This window comes from Diabrotica undecimpunctata, chromosome 1, assembly GCF_040954645.1.
Source record: "Diabrotica undecimpunctata isolate CICGRU chromosome 1, icDiaUnde3, whole genome shotgun sequence".
NCBI lineage: Eukaryota > Metazoa > Arthropoda > Insecta > Coleoptera > Chrysomelidae > Diabrotica > Diabrotica undecimpunctata.
The window spans coordinates 91,945,474-91,961,565 of record NC_092803.1 but is presented as its reverse complement, the minus strand read 5'-3'; the positions used below and the strand labels follow the sequence as shown (position 1 = coordinate 91,961,565).

The following is a 16,092-nucleotide window of genomic DNA, read 5'->3' as shown; positions in this document are numbered from 1 at the left end:
CGAGTTTGTCCTTTCGGGAAAAATCTCGTCCATCCACTACCATCTTCCGACCGAAATTTATGAAGTAGGGATCTTGACCAGTCGACTCGTGGTATGCAGTGCGCGTAGCACATGCTAGTTTGGCCAAATTTTCATCCCACTTCTTATGGTTGTCAGCTATATAAGTTGCCATCATTGTTTTAAGGGTTCGGTTATAGCGTTCAGATGGATTGCACTGTGGATGATACAACGCATTATAACGAACTGAGACACCATAGGTTTCCATCATTTTCTTGAAAATACCCGAAGTATACTGGACACCATTATCACATAGTAACAGACGTGGAACTCCAAATACGAGGAAAACTTCTTCTTCTATTTTCTTAACGACATGCACGGCTTTTGAGGATCGCAACGGAAATACCAAAGAAAATTTACTAAACACATCCATTACCACTAAGATAAACTTATAGCCTTGAGTTGATCTTGGGAAAGGTCCCATAAGATCGGTTGCTACTATCTCCCATGGTTGAGTAGCTTTAGGTTGAGGAGTCATAAAGCCTTTGGGCTTACCTTGTTCCACCTTATGCATGGCACACAGTGAGCAACGTCCAACGTAACGAGACACATCACTCCGCAGTTTCGGCCAAAAATACTTCTCGTTAATACGCTTATAAGTTTTCAGGATCCCCATATGACCTGCTAAAGGACTATCATGACACAACTTCAGCACTTCCAATCGTTGACCCTTAGGAACGACTTCCTTCCAATTGTCCGCTTCCTCGACCAAAAATCCATAACTGGGACGGATGTATTTATAAAGTTTGCCACCAGACATTCTCCACTGAGGATACTTCAAGGGATTAGACTCGATTTTTCTACAAAGTTTATCATACCAACTATCACCACTAGGAAGCGGTACAACCTCTTCAACCATATCAAGCACGGGAACTGACCGAGATAACAAATCGGGGACAACATGTTCTTTTCCTTTCCGATGCACAATCTTAAAGTCATATTGTTGCAATCTTACCGCCCATCGAGCTAATCTTCCAGTAGGATCCTTCAAATTTTGAAGCCATACGAGGGATGCGTGATCAGTCACGACCGTAAACGGAACACCCTCCAAATAAGGACGCAGTTTTTCGACTGCCCATAACACAGCTAAACATTCCCGTTCCGTCGTGGAAAAATTCCTTTCTTGACGCGTTAGTGATCTGCTCAGGAAACTAATTACTTCGTCACCATCCGGGCCTGGCTGCAATAACACGGCGCCCACTCCATATCCTGAGGCATCACATTGGACAACAAAAGGCAAATTGTAGTCAGGACAATTAAGTATCGGAGCAGAAACTAGACATTCTTTTATTTTCTGAAAAGATTCTTCACAACTCGGGGTCCAATTGAATTTTCTTCCTTTCTTCAATATCGCTGTAATTGGAGCTAGTAGTGTCGCAAAGGAAGGAATAAATCTTCGATACCAGGAAAATGTGCCTATGATGCTACGAACTTCCTTGACGGATGTGGGTGTTGGGATACGTAGCATAGCCTTGACCTTATCACCATCAACATGTAGTCCATTCCTATCAACCACATGACCCAAATACTTTAGTTCCGGTCTACAAAATTGACATTTATCCCAGCTAACGGTTAACTTAGCTTCTCTCAAGCGTCTAAAGACTTCCTCTAAGATCCTTACATGTTCTTCAATAGACTTTGTCACGATGACCACGTCATCCAAGTAAGTAAAAACATAGGGTTCCAACTCCGGACCGAGGACACGATCTATCAACCTCTGCCATGTAGCCGGGGCATTATGTAATCCAAAAGGCATTCTGCAAAACTGAAAAAGACCTCGACCAGGAACCGTAAAAGCAGTATAAGGCCTGGAAGCCTTAGCAACAGGTACCTGCCAATACGCCGACTTAATGTCTATGGTGGAAAGATAATGCGCGTTCTTTAATTTATTTAAAATATTAGAGATGTACGGTAATGGGTAGCCATCCCTCTCTGTTACGGCATTAAGCTTTCGATAGTCTACGCAGAACCTCCATTTTGGTTCTTCACCTTCTGGAACCTTTTTCTTCACCAAGAGAATCGGGGACGACCAAGCACTATTCGATCGCTCCACTACTCCTTTCGCCAACATATCTTCTAGCTCTTTATCAATATGGCTTTGGATTACTGGGGATACAGGATAGTAACGTTGTTTTATGGGTGCAGATTTACAAACAATCACATGCTCAGTGACATCAGTACAACCAAGAGAAGTGCCCATTAGTTCACGACTTCTATTAATAACTTCCTCCAATTGCGACTTCTCTGCATCGGTCAAAATAGTTTGACCTCGGAGATGATCCACTGAACCTACCATTGCTGGAGCGTCCGAAAAATACCATTCGTTATGCCTCAAATCTGGAACGATACCCATAACACGCCAAAAATCAGATCCTAAAATCAGAATGTGCGGTACGTCCAAAATAACTAATACTGGCAAGACACGCAAGCGATCCCTAACCATGAAAGGTACTAAACATTCCCCCAACGATTCACACATCTGACCATTCGCCACTCTACAAACGGTCTTCTTCGAAGTATCCAACTCTAAACCCAAGTTTTGTAAAAATTTCCAACCAGTTCTTCCTACAATGGTCTTTGAAGCACCAGAATCCAATAATCCCAAAATTTCCTTTCCTAAGACTTTAACTTTCAAATATGGACGTTCATCTCCTTCGGAATGATGTAAAATAAAGTCTAAAATAGGACGTAGGTTGGTCGAGTCAACGTCGGCAACACCTCTTCGACCAGTTAGGTGCGCTTCCTTCCGTTTCCCGAATTACACGAAGGACAAGTTCTGACTGTAAACCCTTCTTTCTTACACTTAAAACAGTGAACAGCCTCCTTCTTCATTAGACACCCTACTGCCTTATGGCCTGACTGATTACAACGATAACAGATTAAAGTCCTAAACTTTCCTCTAGCGGACTCCGATTCGGATGAAACAACAGGACCCTCACTAACACTACTACAACTTTCAGCATCCACACTGATATAAGCTAGGTCCTTTTCCAAAGTATTCATTTTCCTACTATTCGGTTCAACATAGTTCCTAATACAATCACGTCTTTCCTCCATACTGCGACATAGAACACGAAGTTCCTCCAAGGTAGCTGGCAAAGGATCACGTAATCTATCTTGATAGAACGGATGCAAATTCCTAATAACTATAGACAATTTAACTTCCTCTGGAACATGACAACGCAAGCGATTAAAGTAACTATTCATTATTGCCAAGTAAACTCCAATAGTCTCAGACGAATGCTGAGTTCTCCTCCGAAGCTCTTCAAAAAGCGCTTCCCCATGGTGAGCTGACAGGTACTCCCTACGAAACTCTTCAACTAATTCAGCCCAACTCCCTACACGTAGACGAACATCTTTATAAAACTGATAGGCTTTATCCGAAAATAAATCTATACCTGATTCCAAAAGTATACTATCTGGTACATGACGAGCGAGACTCAATTCATTCACCATCTCAAAAAATGCAGAAATAGACATACCCCTAGCAGAACCTGAAAACTTTTCTATTCCCCATTTATGAGGAAGTATCATCCCAGAAGAAAAACTAGAGACAGACCCTGAAAAAACATTATTACCAGCTTGTGACATCGCTCCAGGAGAAGAAGCATGAACCTGTCCTACCCCTGCCTGAAAAGACTGATTTAAAACCGAAATCACATCGAGCGCTACTGGTACCGAACCAGATCCGATTGGATGCTGCTTATCATGTAAATCCTGTGACAACTTCAAAATCTCAGCAAGAAAGTCTGACTTAACAACCTGGGCTGCGTCTGCATCATCACCTGTTGGCAATACCATAAGATCAATTCTCCCCAAGACATGGTTAATCTGTGTCCGCAATCTCAAGGACTCAGCACAAGTAGGAGTTCCGGCAAACTTTCCAACAGCCGTATTCAGCTCCGCAAGTTTAGTCTCGATTGCAGTTTTATCCTGTGAAAAGGTGAATGGGTGCTCAGGATATCTAAAGCTTTCATTTGCTGCCTCACGACTAAGTGCATCAGACAGACTAGACCTCATAGACTCAACAGTGCCAGTAGACACTCCACGAATTTTGAGTTCATATTCCAGTTCCTCTTTCCTTAAGTAGTTGGGTACAAGTTTTCGCACCATCTTGCCAAAGTTCAAAATTTAAAAAAAAATGTATCAACCGAAAGGAGCAAATATTCAAACAAAATCAAGATATAAGTAAAAATATTAACACACAGGTACAGTTTACTTTATTAATGGGAGCAAACCAAAAGCAAAATAAAAGTAATAGTCGCTTTATTCAATCTATAAAATTTCACAAAAGATTTTCAAAATTTCATTGTTTCAGAACAAATTACAAGTCACAACATAATCTCAAAAAAAAAGATTTTACATTCCCTAACATAAGTAAGTTAAACCACAATGTAGAATTTCGAAGTCCAACTTCTCAAAAAAATAAATTTGAACTCCAACTGAAATAGAAATATTTCAAAGTCCTAATATATCCATAATTTTTCTAAGTTCCACAACACCACTTCAAAGTATCTTCTTTTAAGTTCCATTTTTGGCTTCTTCCAACTTCACGTCACACAAAAAAAAACTAGTAAGCACTTCTTGGCATACACTTCCACTAAACACGAAGTTCTAAGACTACTACTAAGTGCAAAACCAGTGGTAAAGTAAATAAATCAAAGTTAGTCAATTAAAGCCCAAACACGTTAGGTTAACTAATTAAAAGGAATCTACACAAGGGGTTGACAAAAAAAGGTTAATTAATTAAGGGCCCCACGTTGGGCGCCAAAATATGTGGCGTACAAAACCGAATCTATATAAAAAAATTACAAATTGTACCAAATATAAATCAGACGTACACCCGGAAAGAAAAGTACTATACGGTGACAGTCTGGGAATGGCTCGCGGCTAGACAAAACAGTGGAGATGGTCGTGCGGTCCACAAAACAAAAAAATCCGAAGTTATATCAGGGGCGCCAGGTAAATTGGCCCACAGCCTTCCCTACGTTGCTATTCAATAAACCACCAACTTACCAATAGGTTTACTACTAAAATACTAAGTAACAGTATACAACCTGAATAAATAAAAAAATAAATGAAATTGTCAGATTAGAATTTAGTCAATTTTAATAAATAGATTCCCAAGATAGTTGAAAATAAATACATACATATTACATATTACAATATTATTTAACTTTACCATAGGCTTAATAAAAAAATAATATAAAAATGCGGCTTCTACTTGCCTAACAAAAATTCATAAGTTATTTCTATTTAACAGAACAAAATGAAAGGTAAGACGTATCAAAAGTACCGGACGCTAAGGGGTGTGCGGTTCAATACCAACCAAAAAAAATAATTAACGCAAATAGGACACCACGTGAGCTCAAGTGCGTGCGCAGAAAATAATATAAAAAAAATAAATCTCAAATATATAACCCCCCCTTAGACGCAGTTTACAAAATTAAAATAGGTATGTGTAAATATTGAATTAATAAAATAAACCGCAAATTATCTTTAAAAAAAATCTGTAAAGTATTTGTAAATATGAAAATAAAAACTAACAGCAAATAATCTTTAAAAAAAACTATTGTATTCCGCAAACCAAATTAGACGGCGCTTAAATCTTCCGTTGAAAATTAATTATCGATCCATACCTCGAATTTTCATATACTTCACCGCGTGGAATTCCAGTTATAGTTCAGCGTGTCTTCAATCCAAAATCCCATACGCTTGTCGCTGTACATAGACTTGTGTGACAATGTTGAAAAGTTGAAAATTACAGCCAGATGGAAAAATACGAAGAAGAAGAAGCAGAAAAAAACAAACAAACCAACCAACCAACCCCTTCTTAGCCAGATTAGGGGTTTGAAATATCCCAAATTGGACCGAAGCGTAGCCGGCTATTTGGACTCGTGATTAAGGCTAATTTCTTGATCTAAATACGACTCCCGGTATTCACGTGTACTGTAGATCCGCTTTTTTTTTAGCGAAATTGTGGATATTCCAAAAAAAACCCTTCCACGAAGGCAGCAAATCCCCTTGAATATCCACACGGTTCGGACTAGTCCAGATCCCACATGGAACAGCAGCAAAAGCAAAAAAACAAAAATGCCGTTTTTAATCTAGCCCAACCTTTCAGTAACACTCTCAAACCTGGAATCACTTTCTTTCCGTCGTCTTTCCGAACACTTGACAACTTGACACACGGAGGTCACCGAATAGTACCGAGATTCAAAAATTTCAATTTTATGATCCCAATTCTTCCAAGATAACTCTAGAAAGAACGATCTAAATTAGTTTCTTCACAAAAAAGAGGACGTGTTCCCTTAACTTCAGCACAATTTGCCAGACATTACCCCTATTTGAAAATTACTAATTTTATTTTCGCCACCTTGCTTATAATATATTATAGGCAACCGCTCTTACACGTCCTGAATTATTTAAATTTTGATAAAATAGAGGTGGGACTTTCTACTTTAAATTTGGAACGTAACAATGCGTCACTGCGCTTTCTTTTACTAAACAAAACCATCTAATTCCTTGGTCAAAAGACCCCTAACGACCTTTTATTGTTTTCAAGTGAAATATGACAGCTTTCATTTGTACACAATTTACATTACCTGGAAACCGTAGTTCAATTTTATATTATACAAATCCTTACTTTCTAAGTCTAAGTTAAGTACAAACACACTTTCATTGTCTCGTTTTGTTTGCACAAGTTTTTATACTCTTTAAACTTTTTTTGGATGACGCACTTTATCTAGATTAATAACATAGTCCTATTCTACAGAAACATATATACCTGCATATTCTTAACCTGGAGGCTCATAATAAATCCCCGCCATCCCCGGTGAAATGAACATTTTTGTGCAGGCAACAAATTTTACTGAAGCAAATACAAAAAAAGTAAATACAAAAAAAGGAGATACAAATAAAATTACCTTCTTATTCGTAGTATTTGTAAATGTCGTGTATGTTGAAGATTTCGCGTATCTTATGATTCCACTTGTCGTCTGTTAATACCATTTTCATTTTGGATTATGTACGGTCCCTCAAATAACGGCATAAGCTTTGCACATACATTGTTCGCGATATTGGATACTTTTAACACCCTTACCAAATCCTTTTCTCCAACATGAAAAGGCTGGTTGCCTTTTTCTGTTTCGGTTTTGTCTCTGCAGATGTTTTTGGCTGCTTCGACGTAGCCTTCGCTGAATAGTTTCCAACACCTCTTGATATTCTCTGGGTTCTGGGTCTTCCCGTGGTCGTAGTGGCATTTTCCCTTTCATCACATATTCCAGTGTCTCTTTCGTCACAGTGTTAGATATGGAATTGAGATAATTTTCAATTTCGGATACCTTTCTATCCCATAGCTTATGTTGTCCGTTAGTTGCAATTCTTAAAAACTTTAACACTTCTTAACCCCTTAACGTACGTGCCCGTCTCAGACACGGGCGCGCCTTACTGGTAATTTTGTACGCGCTCGTCTGGGACACGGGCGACGGTTAAATTTTATCCATAAAATTTTTCAAGCCTTGCAAAGCGGATATTTGTATAAAGAGACATATGTAAGCATATATCTAAATTATTTTTCTATTATAAAATAGATGACTCAGTCAGTATTGAGTTACTTTAAAATATATTTATTATCTCATAACTTGCAATTTGCAATCATCATCATTTATAACCGATATTATTGTCGAACTTTTGTTTTGATACAAGCCTTCTGTCTTACCGGTGTAAAGTCGTCTGAAGTCGATATTGATTGTTTTTTGCATTTGAACTAATTTGTGCCTTATTTTCAACATATTATATTGTTTGGTAAGTAAATTTTGCATATAATATTCGGTAGGTTAGAGTAATGTGTATATTTTTTGTTTTACTAAATTTCATTATAATTCATCTAAAATACAATATTGTGTGTGTGTGTGTGTGTGTGTGTGTGTTAATAAAATATATTTGTATTGTTCATATAAATCATACTACTATTTACCTATTCAAAGTATTTCTTCTGAACAAAATTTTTAAATTTCAACGGATTTGCATACCCCCCACCCCACCGGAAAAGTAAAGGTTTTACGCCACTGAAAATATTTTTTTTATTCAATTATAACCAAAACAAAACATTTTTACTAAAAAAAAAAATTCGATCATTTTTTGACCATAACTTCAAAATTAATGTGTACGTTAAGGGGTTAAATAAATCTTTCCGATGGATTGCTGTGAGGGTGCCGAATGCTTATAAATTTTGTCTCAATACCTCTCGCTCTAAAATCCCCCTTGAAACGTTTATTTCTAAAATATGTGGCGTTGTCTAATAAGATATTTCTAGGAGTACCGACTGTAGCTATTAAATCATTTATTTTGCTTAAAATTTCCTCGCCTTTTGGAATCCAAATAGGATTTATGAACATTCCATTTCTGTTCGCAATTCGGATTCAATTTCAGTTCTAGGTCAACACCATCTTCATACAGATCACAAAATTGATTTTGGAAACTCCAGAGCCATAGCTCTCATCTGCTTCTATAAACCAAGAATTATCCGAGAAGCCATAGAAATTGAAAAAAGGCCAAATTGTCTTAATAAAAGTCGCACCAACCCCCGCAACAATCCCCACGCTGGCTCTAACGTCGACTTCCACCAAAGCCACGTCACCAACGACGATATAAATGACCCGTCCTCTCTTTCCAGCACCAATAATGCTTTGATTAGTGATCTGGTGTAGTAGTGTTTGGGACCCGGGAGACTGAGACCTCGGACTTCCCTCCACTAATGACTCCTAGTGCAACAGTACCAGAGAGTCACCAGGAAAGAGTTGCGCGCCCTACACCACGTCCTCCGACTCCATGTCAAGCACAAGCAATGGAAGCCGACGGAGAGCCCACCACAAAACAAGACAAACCAACGTGCAAGCTAAAGCCGCCTGTAATTAAATTACAGTGCGTCAACCAGACAGGAGCAATACTAGACATTGCTCAGAAAAAGAAGGTGATAACACTGATAACGTCGAATAGACTATCGAGAAGCGGACGAGAAACTTTAATCCAAGCGAAAAGTCTAGAAGATTACAGGTCCATGGCAAAAATCATAGAGGAGTACAATCAAACAACACCTATACAGTGGATAGCCTTCCCACTAGAGGAAGACATAAAACCACGAATGGTTTTAAGAGAACTACCTCCAAACACAAATGTCACAGAAATGTTCAATACTCTCAAAGAGGAGTATGATATCGAATGTGAATCGATAAAGAACATGATTTCCAGAAAGAGCGACAAAAGAAATCTACTAATGTTTATGCTGACACTGGAGAAGGAGGACGTGGAAAAAGCCAGGCGCAGCACTAACCTCATGCACATAAAGGTCCACATCTAGGACCTCAAAAAAGCAACTGAGCCCACGCAGTGTTTCAACAGCCAGGGGTACCACCATGCGCAGAGAGTGTTCTTTAAGGCACCTCGATGCACACGATGCAGAGAGAACCACTCCAGCAGAAACTGCCAAATGCCCCGAGAACAGAAGGCAAAATGTGCTAACAACCAGGGGCAACATCCGGCAAACTTCAGAGGATGCCCCAGATGTCCAACCTGGGAAAGAAAACAACTACAAAGATAACAAGCCCCGCAAAAAAGGCCGCAACAAACATCAAGCGGACCTTCCTACGCACAAAATATTGGGAACACCATTTTGATCTCGAAAGCGAACTAAGGCAAGCAAATAGGGGATACTGGAGGAGAGGCTCTTGGAATGCAGGAGGCATAAGGACCAACCACAATATACTGGACGAACTGGTCAACAGATACGAAATGGATGTTGTGGCAATACAGGAAACAAAGCTCACTAACAACATCAATATCAAGTTTCCGGGCTACGACATATATAGGAACGATAACACAGGAAGATCAGGTGCCACAGCAATATTAGTGAAACAAGGCATAAGACACATCAGAATTCTAACACCACAACTGAATACTATACATGCAATAACAGTAAGAATACAAATGAGACAAGGAGAAGTCAAAATTACCTCCGCCTACGTAAGACCTAAAGATCCACTGATCGAAGATGACTTAAACACGTTCCTAAACGACGAACCCTCAATTATCATAGGAGACCTAAATGTAAGTTCCCCAAATTGGAACGACAGAGCTACGAACAGAAATGGAAGACTACTAAATACATATTTAAAAAACAATTACGACGTTATGGCAATAGGCCCCACAGACCCAACACACTACTTAGGAATCGGGCTTCCTACACACATAGTCATTGTACTTCAAGAAACCTAGGACTACTAACAGAATTACAAACATTAAACGAAGGCACAACGGACCACAACCCTATCCTATTAGAACTAGGAACGTGGAAGGAAGAAAGTATAATCAAAAGAGGAAAAAAGAACACAAAGTGGACGAACTTCCAAAGACTCGTGAGCACTGGAATAAACATAGTTCCATTGCAACAAATTAGAGTGACTGATATAATGACGGAGAAAGCAAGGACAAAGTTCGAGGAGATAGAGAACCATCCAAGTCACATATTGCGAGAGATCGTGAGGTACGCCGCTTTCCACAGATGGAAGCACAAAAGACCCAAACAACAAATAGTAGAATAAAATCAAACGTACTAGAGAGAAAATCAATAAATACACCAGAGTGAAAACAAAACACCAGAGAGAAAACACCACAAAAAAACAACAACAACAACACACAAAGAAGATAGTTCGTAGCTCAAAAAACTCGTGGACAATCGCAACGTACAGCGTGGACCCAGTTAATTTTAAATTGATAATTATTATATTAATATCCACTAATTATGATTTTTTGTTTCAGGCATCCTACAAAAAAATCCAAAAAACACAAAAAACGGCTTCGGCCACCAAAAAAAAAAACATAAAAACTACTAACAAAAAAGCACCAAGTCTCCGAACTGAGCCTAGCTCAGAACGTAGACTTTAGGCCAAAGAAAGCAATTTTTAGTTCGCAGATAAGCCACATTAAGATAACAGGATCATAGCGACAATGCGCTGTCCTGAGTTTGATTTCGGTTAGGAAACCGTGTTCTAGTTCTATTACCTAGGACTATGAAGAGATTGGCTGATACAGGCTCATACAGTATTGTCAGTTAGTTCACTGCGTATTTCGATAATGTGCCCCTATCGCGCATCATAGTGCTATAGGGGGGAAAGGGATGGTCTGCAACATTGGAGCGCGGTGTGGTGGCTCCTGTTTTTACTCGAGTTAATACACCTCGGTCCAATGAATTGTTACACCCGAACGTAATTCTTAGGGGTGAACATGTCTCACAGGCTGGGTTTAATTAAATTGCTGACCTCAGTGCCGTTTGACGGTTCTTGTATTTATACAGAACACGATACTTTTTTTACATCTTAAAAGAGAAGAAGGAAAATCTGCATACAGACACACGATACTGGTAAAGATAGTGCAAACACTCCTGACCATGGAGCTGCGCGAAGGCGGAGTCAAAATTCACGTAAAGGCAGAAAGGTTGTATTGTAAGTGGAATTATACTAACCAAACTGAAACGTTCTACCTTTCACGTTGCATAGTACAGTGCGTTTCGCATGGAAGTAGGGACTAAACCAAATTTCGTCTACTGCGCCGTGGTCAGGAGTGTTTGCACTATCTCTACGTCACGAGTGAGGGGAGTAGGCAGATTGAGACCCCGAACTCGAAAGGAATCGTATCACTCTTAGAAATGGCTCCAAAATGGGTATATATATATATATATATATATATATATATATATATATATATATATATATATATACAGGGTGGTCCTTAAGTAATTGTACAAAAAGAAACCATAGATTCTACACTTTAAAATATTGCGATTTAAGTCAAATTGCTTCAATAAAATGTTGATATTAAGAAAGATACAGGGTGTTAAAGTGGAAATTAAAAATTTTAATTTTCACTATAACTTTTATGTTTGTGAACATTTATGTATAAAAATTCATAACTGGTTACTATTGATCATCAGAAATTATAATCTGATACATACTTTAATGTAGCTGATAAAGGGGGCCTCATATGCCACATAAGTGGCATACATTTGCACTTAACTTTTTTGCTTTTTAAGTTACCGGTGTTTGTCATAAAAAATATTAAAGATACATTACTTCACCAAAAAAAGGTATACTTGTTAATATATTCAAAACTTAACAGTTTTCGAGATAATCGCATTTTACAAATCAACTACATAATTCAGGTTTAACGCAATTACTCCAGGCAACGAAAGAAAATTAGATAAAAACAGCAATATTTCTGAATTTTGGTATAAAATGCCTTCAATAAAGTTAATAGGTAACGAAATATTAAATAAAATAAATATATTAGCAGGATAGAATAGTAGGATTTGACAAAATAACAGAATAATTGAATTTTACATAAAACATTTTACGTTTTGTATTAAATTAAAGTCATAATCAAAATATTTTATTAATAAACCAAATTATGAAATAATTAAACATTAAATTTTTTGTCAAAGTAAGTGTTCGATATGTCCACCATTTTCTTTAATTCATTTGTCAATACATTCCATAAAAGATCGTCTCATATTAAATAGCATCATTGTTGCTAAAGAAACTGCTGCAGTATTTAGAATAAGTATTATAAGTATAACAATAAGTATTCTTTTGGGATTTTTATGCATTAAGTAATTATATTAATATCTCACCACATGACCAAGGATTATAACTACCACGAACAATCCAACGTTCAGGAAAGTTGTATTTAATTATGTTCTCACTGCACTTTTCTCTATAATGTGGTGGTATACCAATCAATAAAATCATTTTATAAAAAATGTAAATAAATCTCACCATTGAAATTACAAGGTAATTCGCATGTCCATAAAAAATAATTACAAATGGTACCAAACCATACGATATGCATTTTAAACATGGATTTTAAATAAACGTATGGTTTGGAACAATTGGTAATTATTTTTTACGGACATGCGAATTACCTTGTAATTTGAATGGTGAGATTTATTTACATTTTTTATTAAATTATTTTATTTTTGATTTATTGGAAGAATTGTCATCAAACTTAAGGCAAAATATGTGGTTTATGCACCACATTATAGAGAGAGGGCAGTGAGAACATACTTAAATACAACTTTCTTGAACGTTGGATTGTTCGTGGTAGTCATATTCATTGGTCATGTGGTGAGATATTAATATAATTACTTAATGCATAAAAATCCCAAAAAAATAGTTATTGTTATACTTATAATACTTATTATAAATACTGCAGCAGTTTCTTTAGAACCAATGATGCTATTTGATATGAGACGATCTTTTATGGAATGTATTGACAAATGAATTAAAGAAAATGGTGGACATATCGAACACTTACTTTGACAATACGTTTAATGTTATTTAGTTTAACTATTTCTTAATTTGGTTTATAAATAAAATATTTTGATTATGACTTTAATTTAATACAAAACGTAAAATGTTTGGTGTAAAATCCAATTATTCTGTTATTTTGTCAAATCCTACTATTCTATCCTGCTAATATATTTATTTTATTTAATATTTCGTTAACTATTAACTTTATTGAAGGCATTTTATACCAAAAAATTCAGAAGTATTGATATTTTTGTCTAATTTTCTTTCGTTGCTTGGAGTAATTGCGTTAAATCTGAATTATGTAGTTGATTTGTAAAATGCGATTATCTACTGTTGAGTTTTGAAGTTATTAACAAGTATACCTTTTTTTTGTTAAAATAATGTATCTTTAATATTTTTTATCACAAACATCGGTAACTTAAAGAGCAAAAAAGTTAAGTGAAAATGTATGCCACATATGTGGCATATGTGGCGCCCTCTATCAGCTACATTAAAGTATGTATCAGATTATAATTTCTGATGATCAATAGTACCCAGTTATGAATTTTGATATATAAATGTTGACAAACATAAAAGTTATAGCGAAAATTAAAATTTTAAATTTCCACTTTAACATCCTGTATCTTTCTTAATATTAACATTTTATTAAAGCAATTTGACTTAAATCGTAATATTTTAAAGTGTAGAATCTACGGTTTCTTTTTGTACAATTACTTAAGGACCACCCTGTATATATATATATATATATATATATATATATATATATATATATATATATATATATATATATATATATATATATATATATATATATATATATGTGATCCTTTCCCAAGTTAATATGCTCCTTTTCTAACTTGGCTGCACCGTACTGAAGACGACCAATAGTCAGAAATACGTATATACGGTTGCCTTCCATCGATATACCATTTTTGGTTTTCTGTTTTGCGAGACATGCCATTACTTTTTACTTATATATATATATATATATATATATATATATATATATATATATATATATATATATATATATATATATATATATATATATATATATATAATATATATATATATATATATATATATATATATATATAATATATATATATATATATATAATATATATATATATATATATATATATATATATATATATATATATATATATATATATAATATATTACTTTTTTACCATAAAATCTTATATTGTTACGTCTCAAATACGTCTATTGGATATTTGTAGTTTTTGTTTTTAATATCATTTTTTTGATGAATTAAATATTTTGTTTAAAATGTTTTATCGTATTTCAGGATAACAAGGTAGATTTAATCATCAATAGCTATGTAGATGACGTCATATCAAGAATAATGAAAAAACTAGGTCTCGAAATTCCAGATTATTCTACCGAAGTGGATCCCACGAAAAACCAACTACCATGTTCTGTGATTGAGTGGAATATTTTAAAAACTAATATCGATGAGTTTAGAAATAAATATGAAGTGCTGGTGGGAGAATACAAAAAACTGAAAATAGAAGAAAACATTTTAAATAATTCAAAGAAACTAGCAAAGACTGTCAACCAAAGAAAAGAAAAAAATATTAGAAAAAACCGATCAAGAAAAAAGCAATCTTCTAAAATTGTAAAGGTGAAAGCAGAGCTTAATTTGGTGAATCAATCTAATCGTACAATTGATGTGACTAAATTAGTTGATAGGAAAAATACACATTTAGCGTGATGCATTTGTTAACTATAGTTTTATATATTGATTTTTTATGAGTTAGAAATAATCAATCGCAGATTTCTCTTTCCTCATTGTACAATTGATGATTATTATAATTATTTAATATTTTGGGAATAGGTTGTACGTTTCAGATCAGTGATTCAAAGTTGCAGGTAGCCTCGTTGGCTGTAGGTTTAAATTAATACATAATTACGATTTTTTGAAATTGTTTCTTTATGGTATCTAAGATTTTTCCAAATGTCTGGAGAATCATACGCAAATTGTAAGTAATTTGTTCATTTGAAGTCTCGACTTCCATACCGAAACATTCATATTTAAATATAGTTCTTAATGGAGTTAAAACATCTTGTAGTTTTACTTTATTAATACCACACATTACATAAAATCCAACAGAATAGTAAACTTATCTTCACCTAGCTGCCACCTTGAAGCACAATCCGATCTTTTCCTTTAATAACATACACAACCTAAAAGCCTGAAAACTATGATGCATCTTTGTGAGATATATTGTATTATATAAACCAACGTTACAAAAATGGTAATGAAAATCAATAGACCACAAACCCATGGAATATTTTTAATTTAATGGGTCATTTGACCCAGCATGCATCACATATAAATCAATACTTTTTTTTTTCGTCTTTATGGAGGGGGGTCTAGAATCTTCAAAAGACATCTCAGTCCAGGACACCGCCTGACTGAACTTAGTGCAGGATTCGTTTTTCTTCGTACCCCCGGCGATAGTTCCCGAGGTACTTTATCTCCCTCAGACCCTCCTCTGTTATCCAGCGATCTGGAAACGGAATGGCCGCTGTAAGGCCGGCATCACTTTCGTCGGACCCAAGACAGATCCCTGGGGGACCCCGGCCGTCACGTCGACGATCGTACCAGATACTCTCGAACAGATACTTCACCACCACATTCATCA

At 35.8% G+C, this 16,092-nt stretch overlaps 1 protein-coding gene across 2 annotated transcripts in view; it reads left to right on the top strand.

Moving 5' to 3' along the window:
* Nucleotides 1–15,506, top strand: part of Sirt6 (sirtuin 6) — a 336,907-nt gene extending 321,401 nt beyond the window's left edge. For both annotated transcript variants that reach the window (XM_072545222.1, XM_072545230.1), the window contains one exon: nucleotides 14,733–15,506. In XM_072545222.1, coding sequence (XP_072401323.1) covers nucleotides 14,733–15,158 — 426 coding nt within the window. In that variant the 3' untranslated portion in view covers nucleotides 15,159–15,506. The remainder of the gene's footprint in view (nucleotides 1–14,732) is intronic.
* The last annotated feature ends 586 nt before the right edge of the window (nucleotides 15,507–16,092 follow it).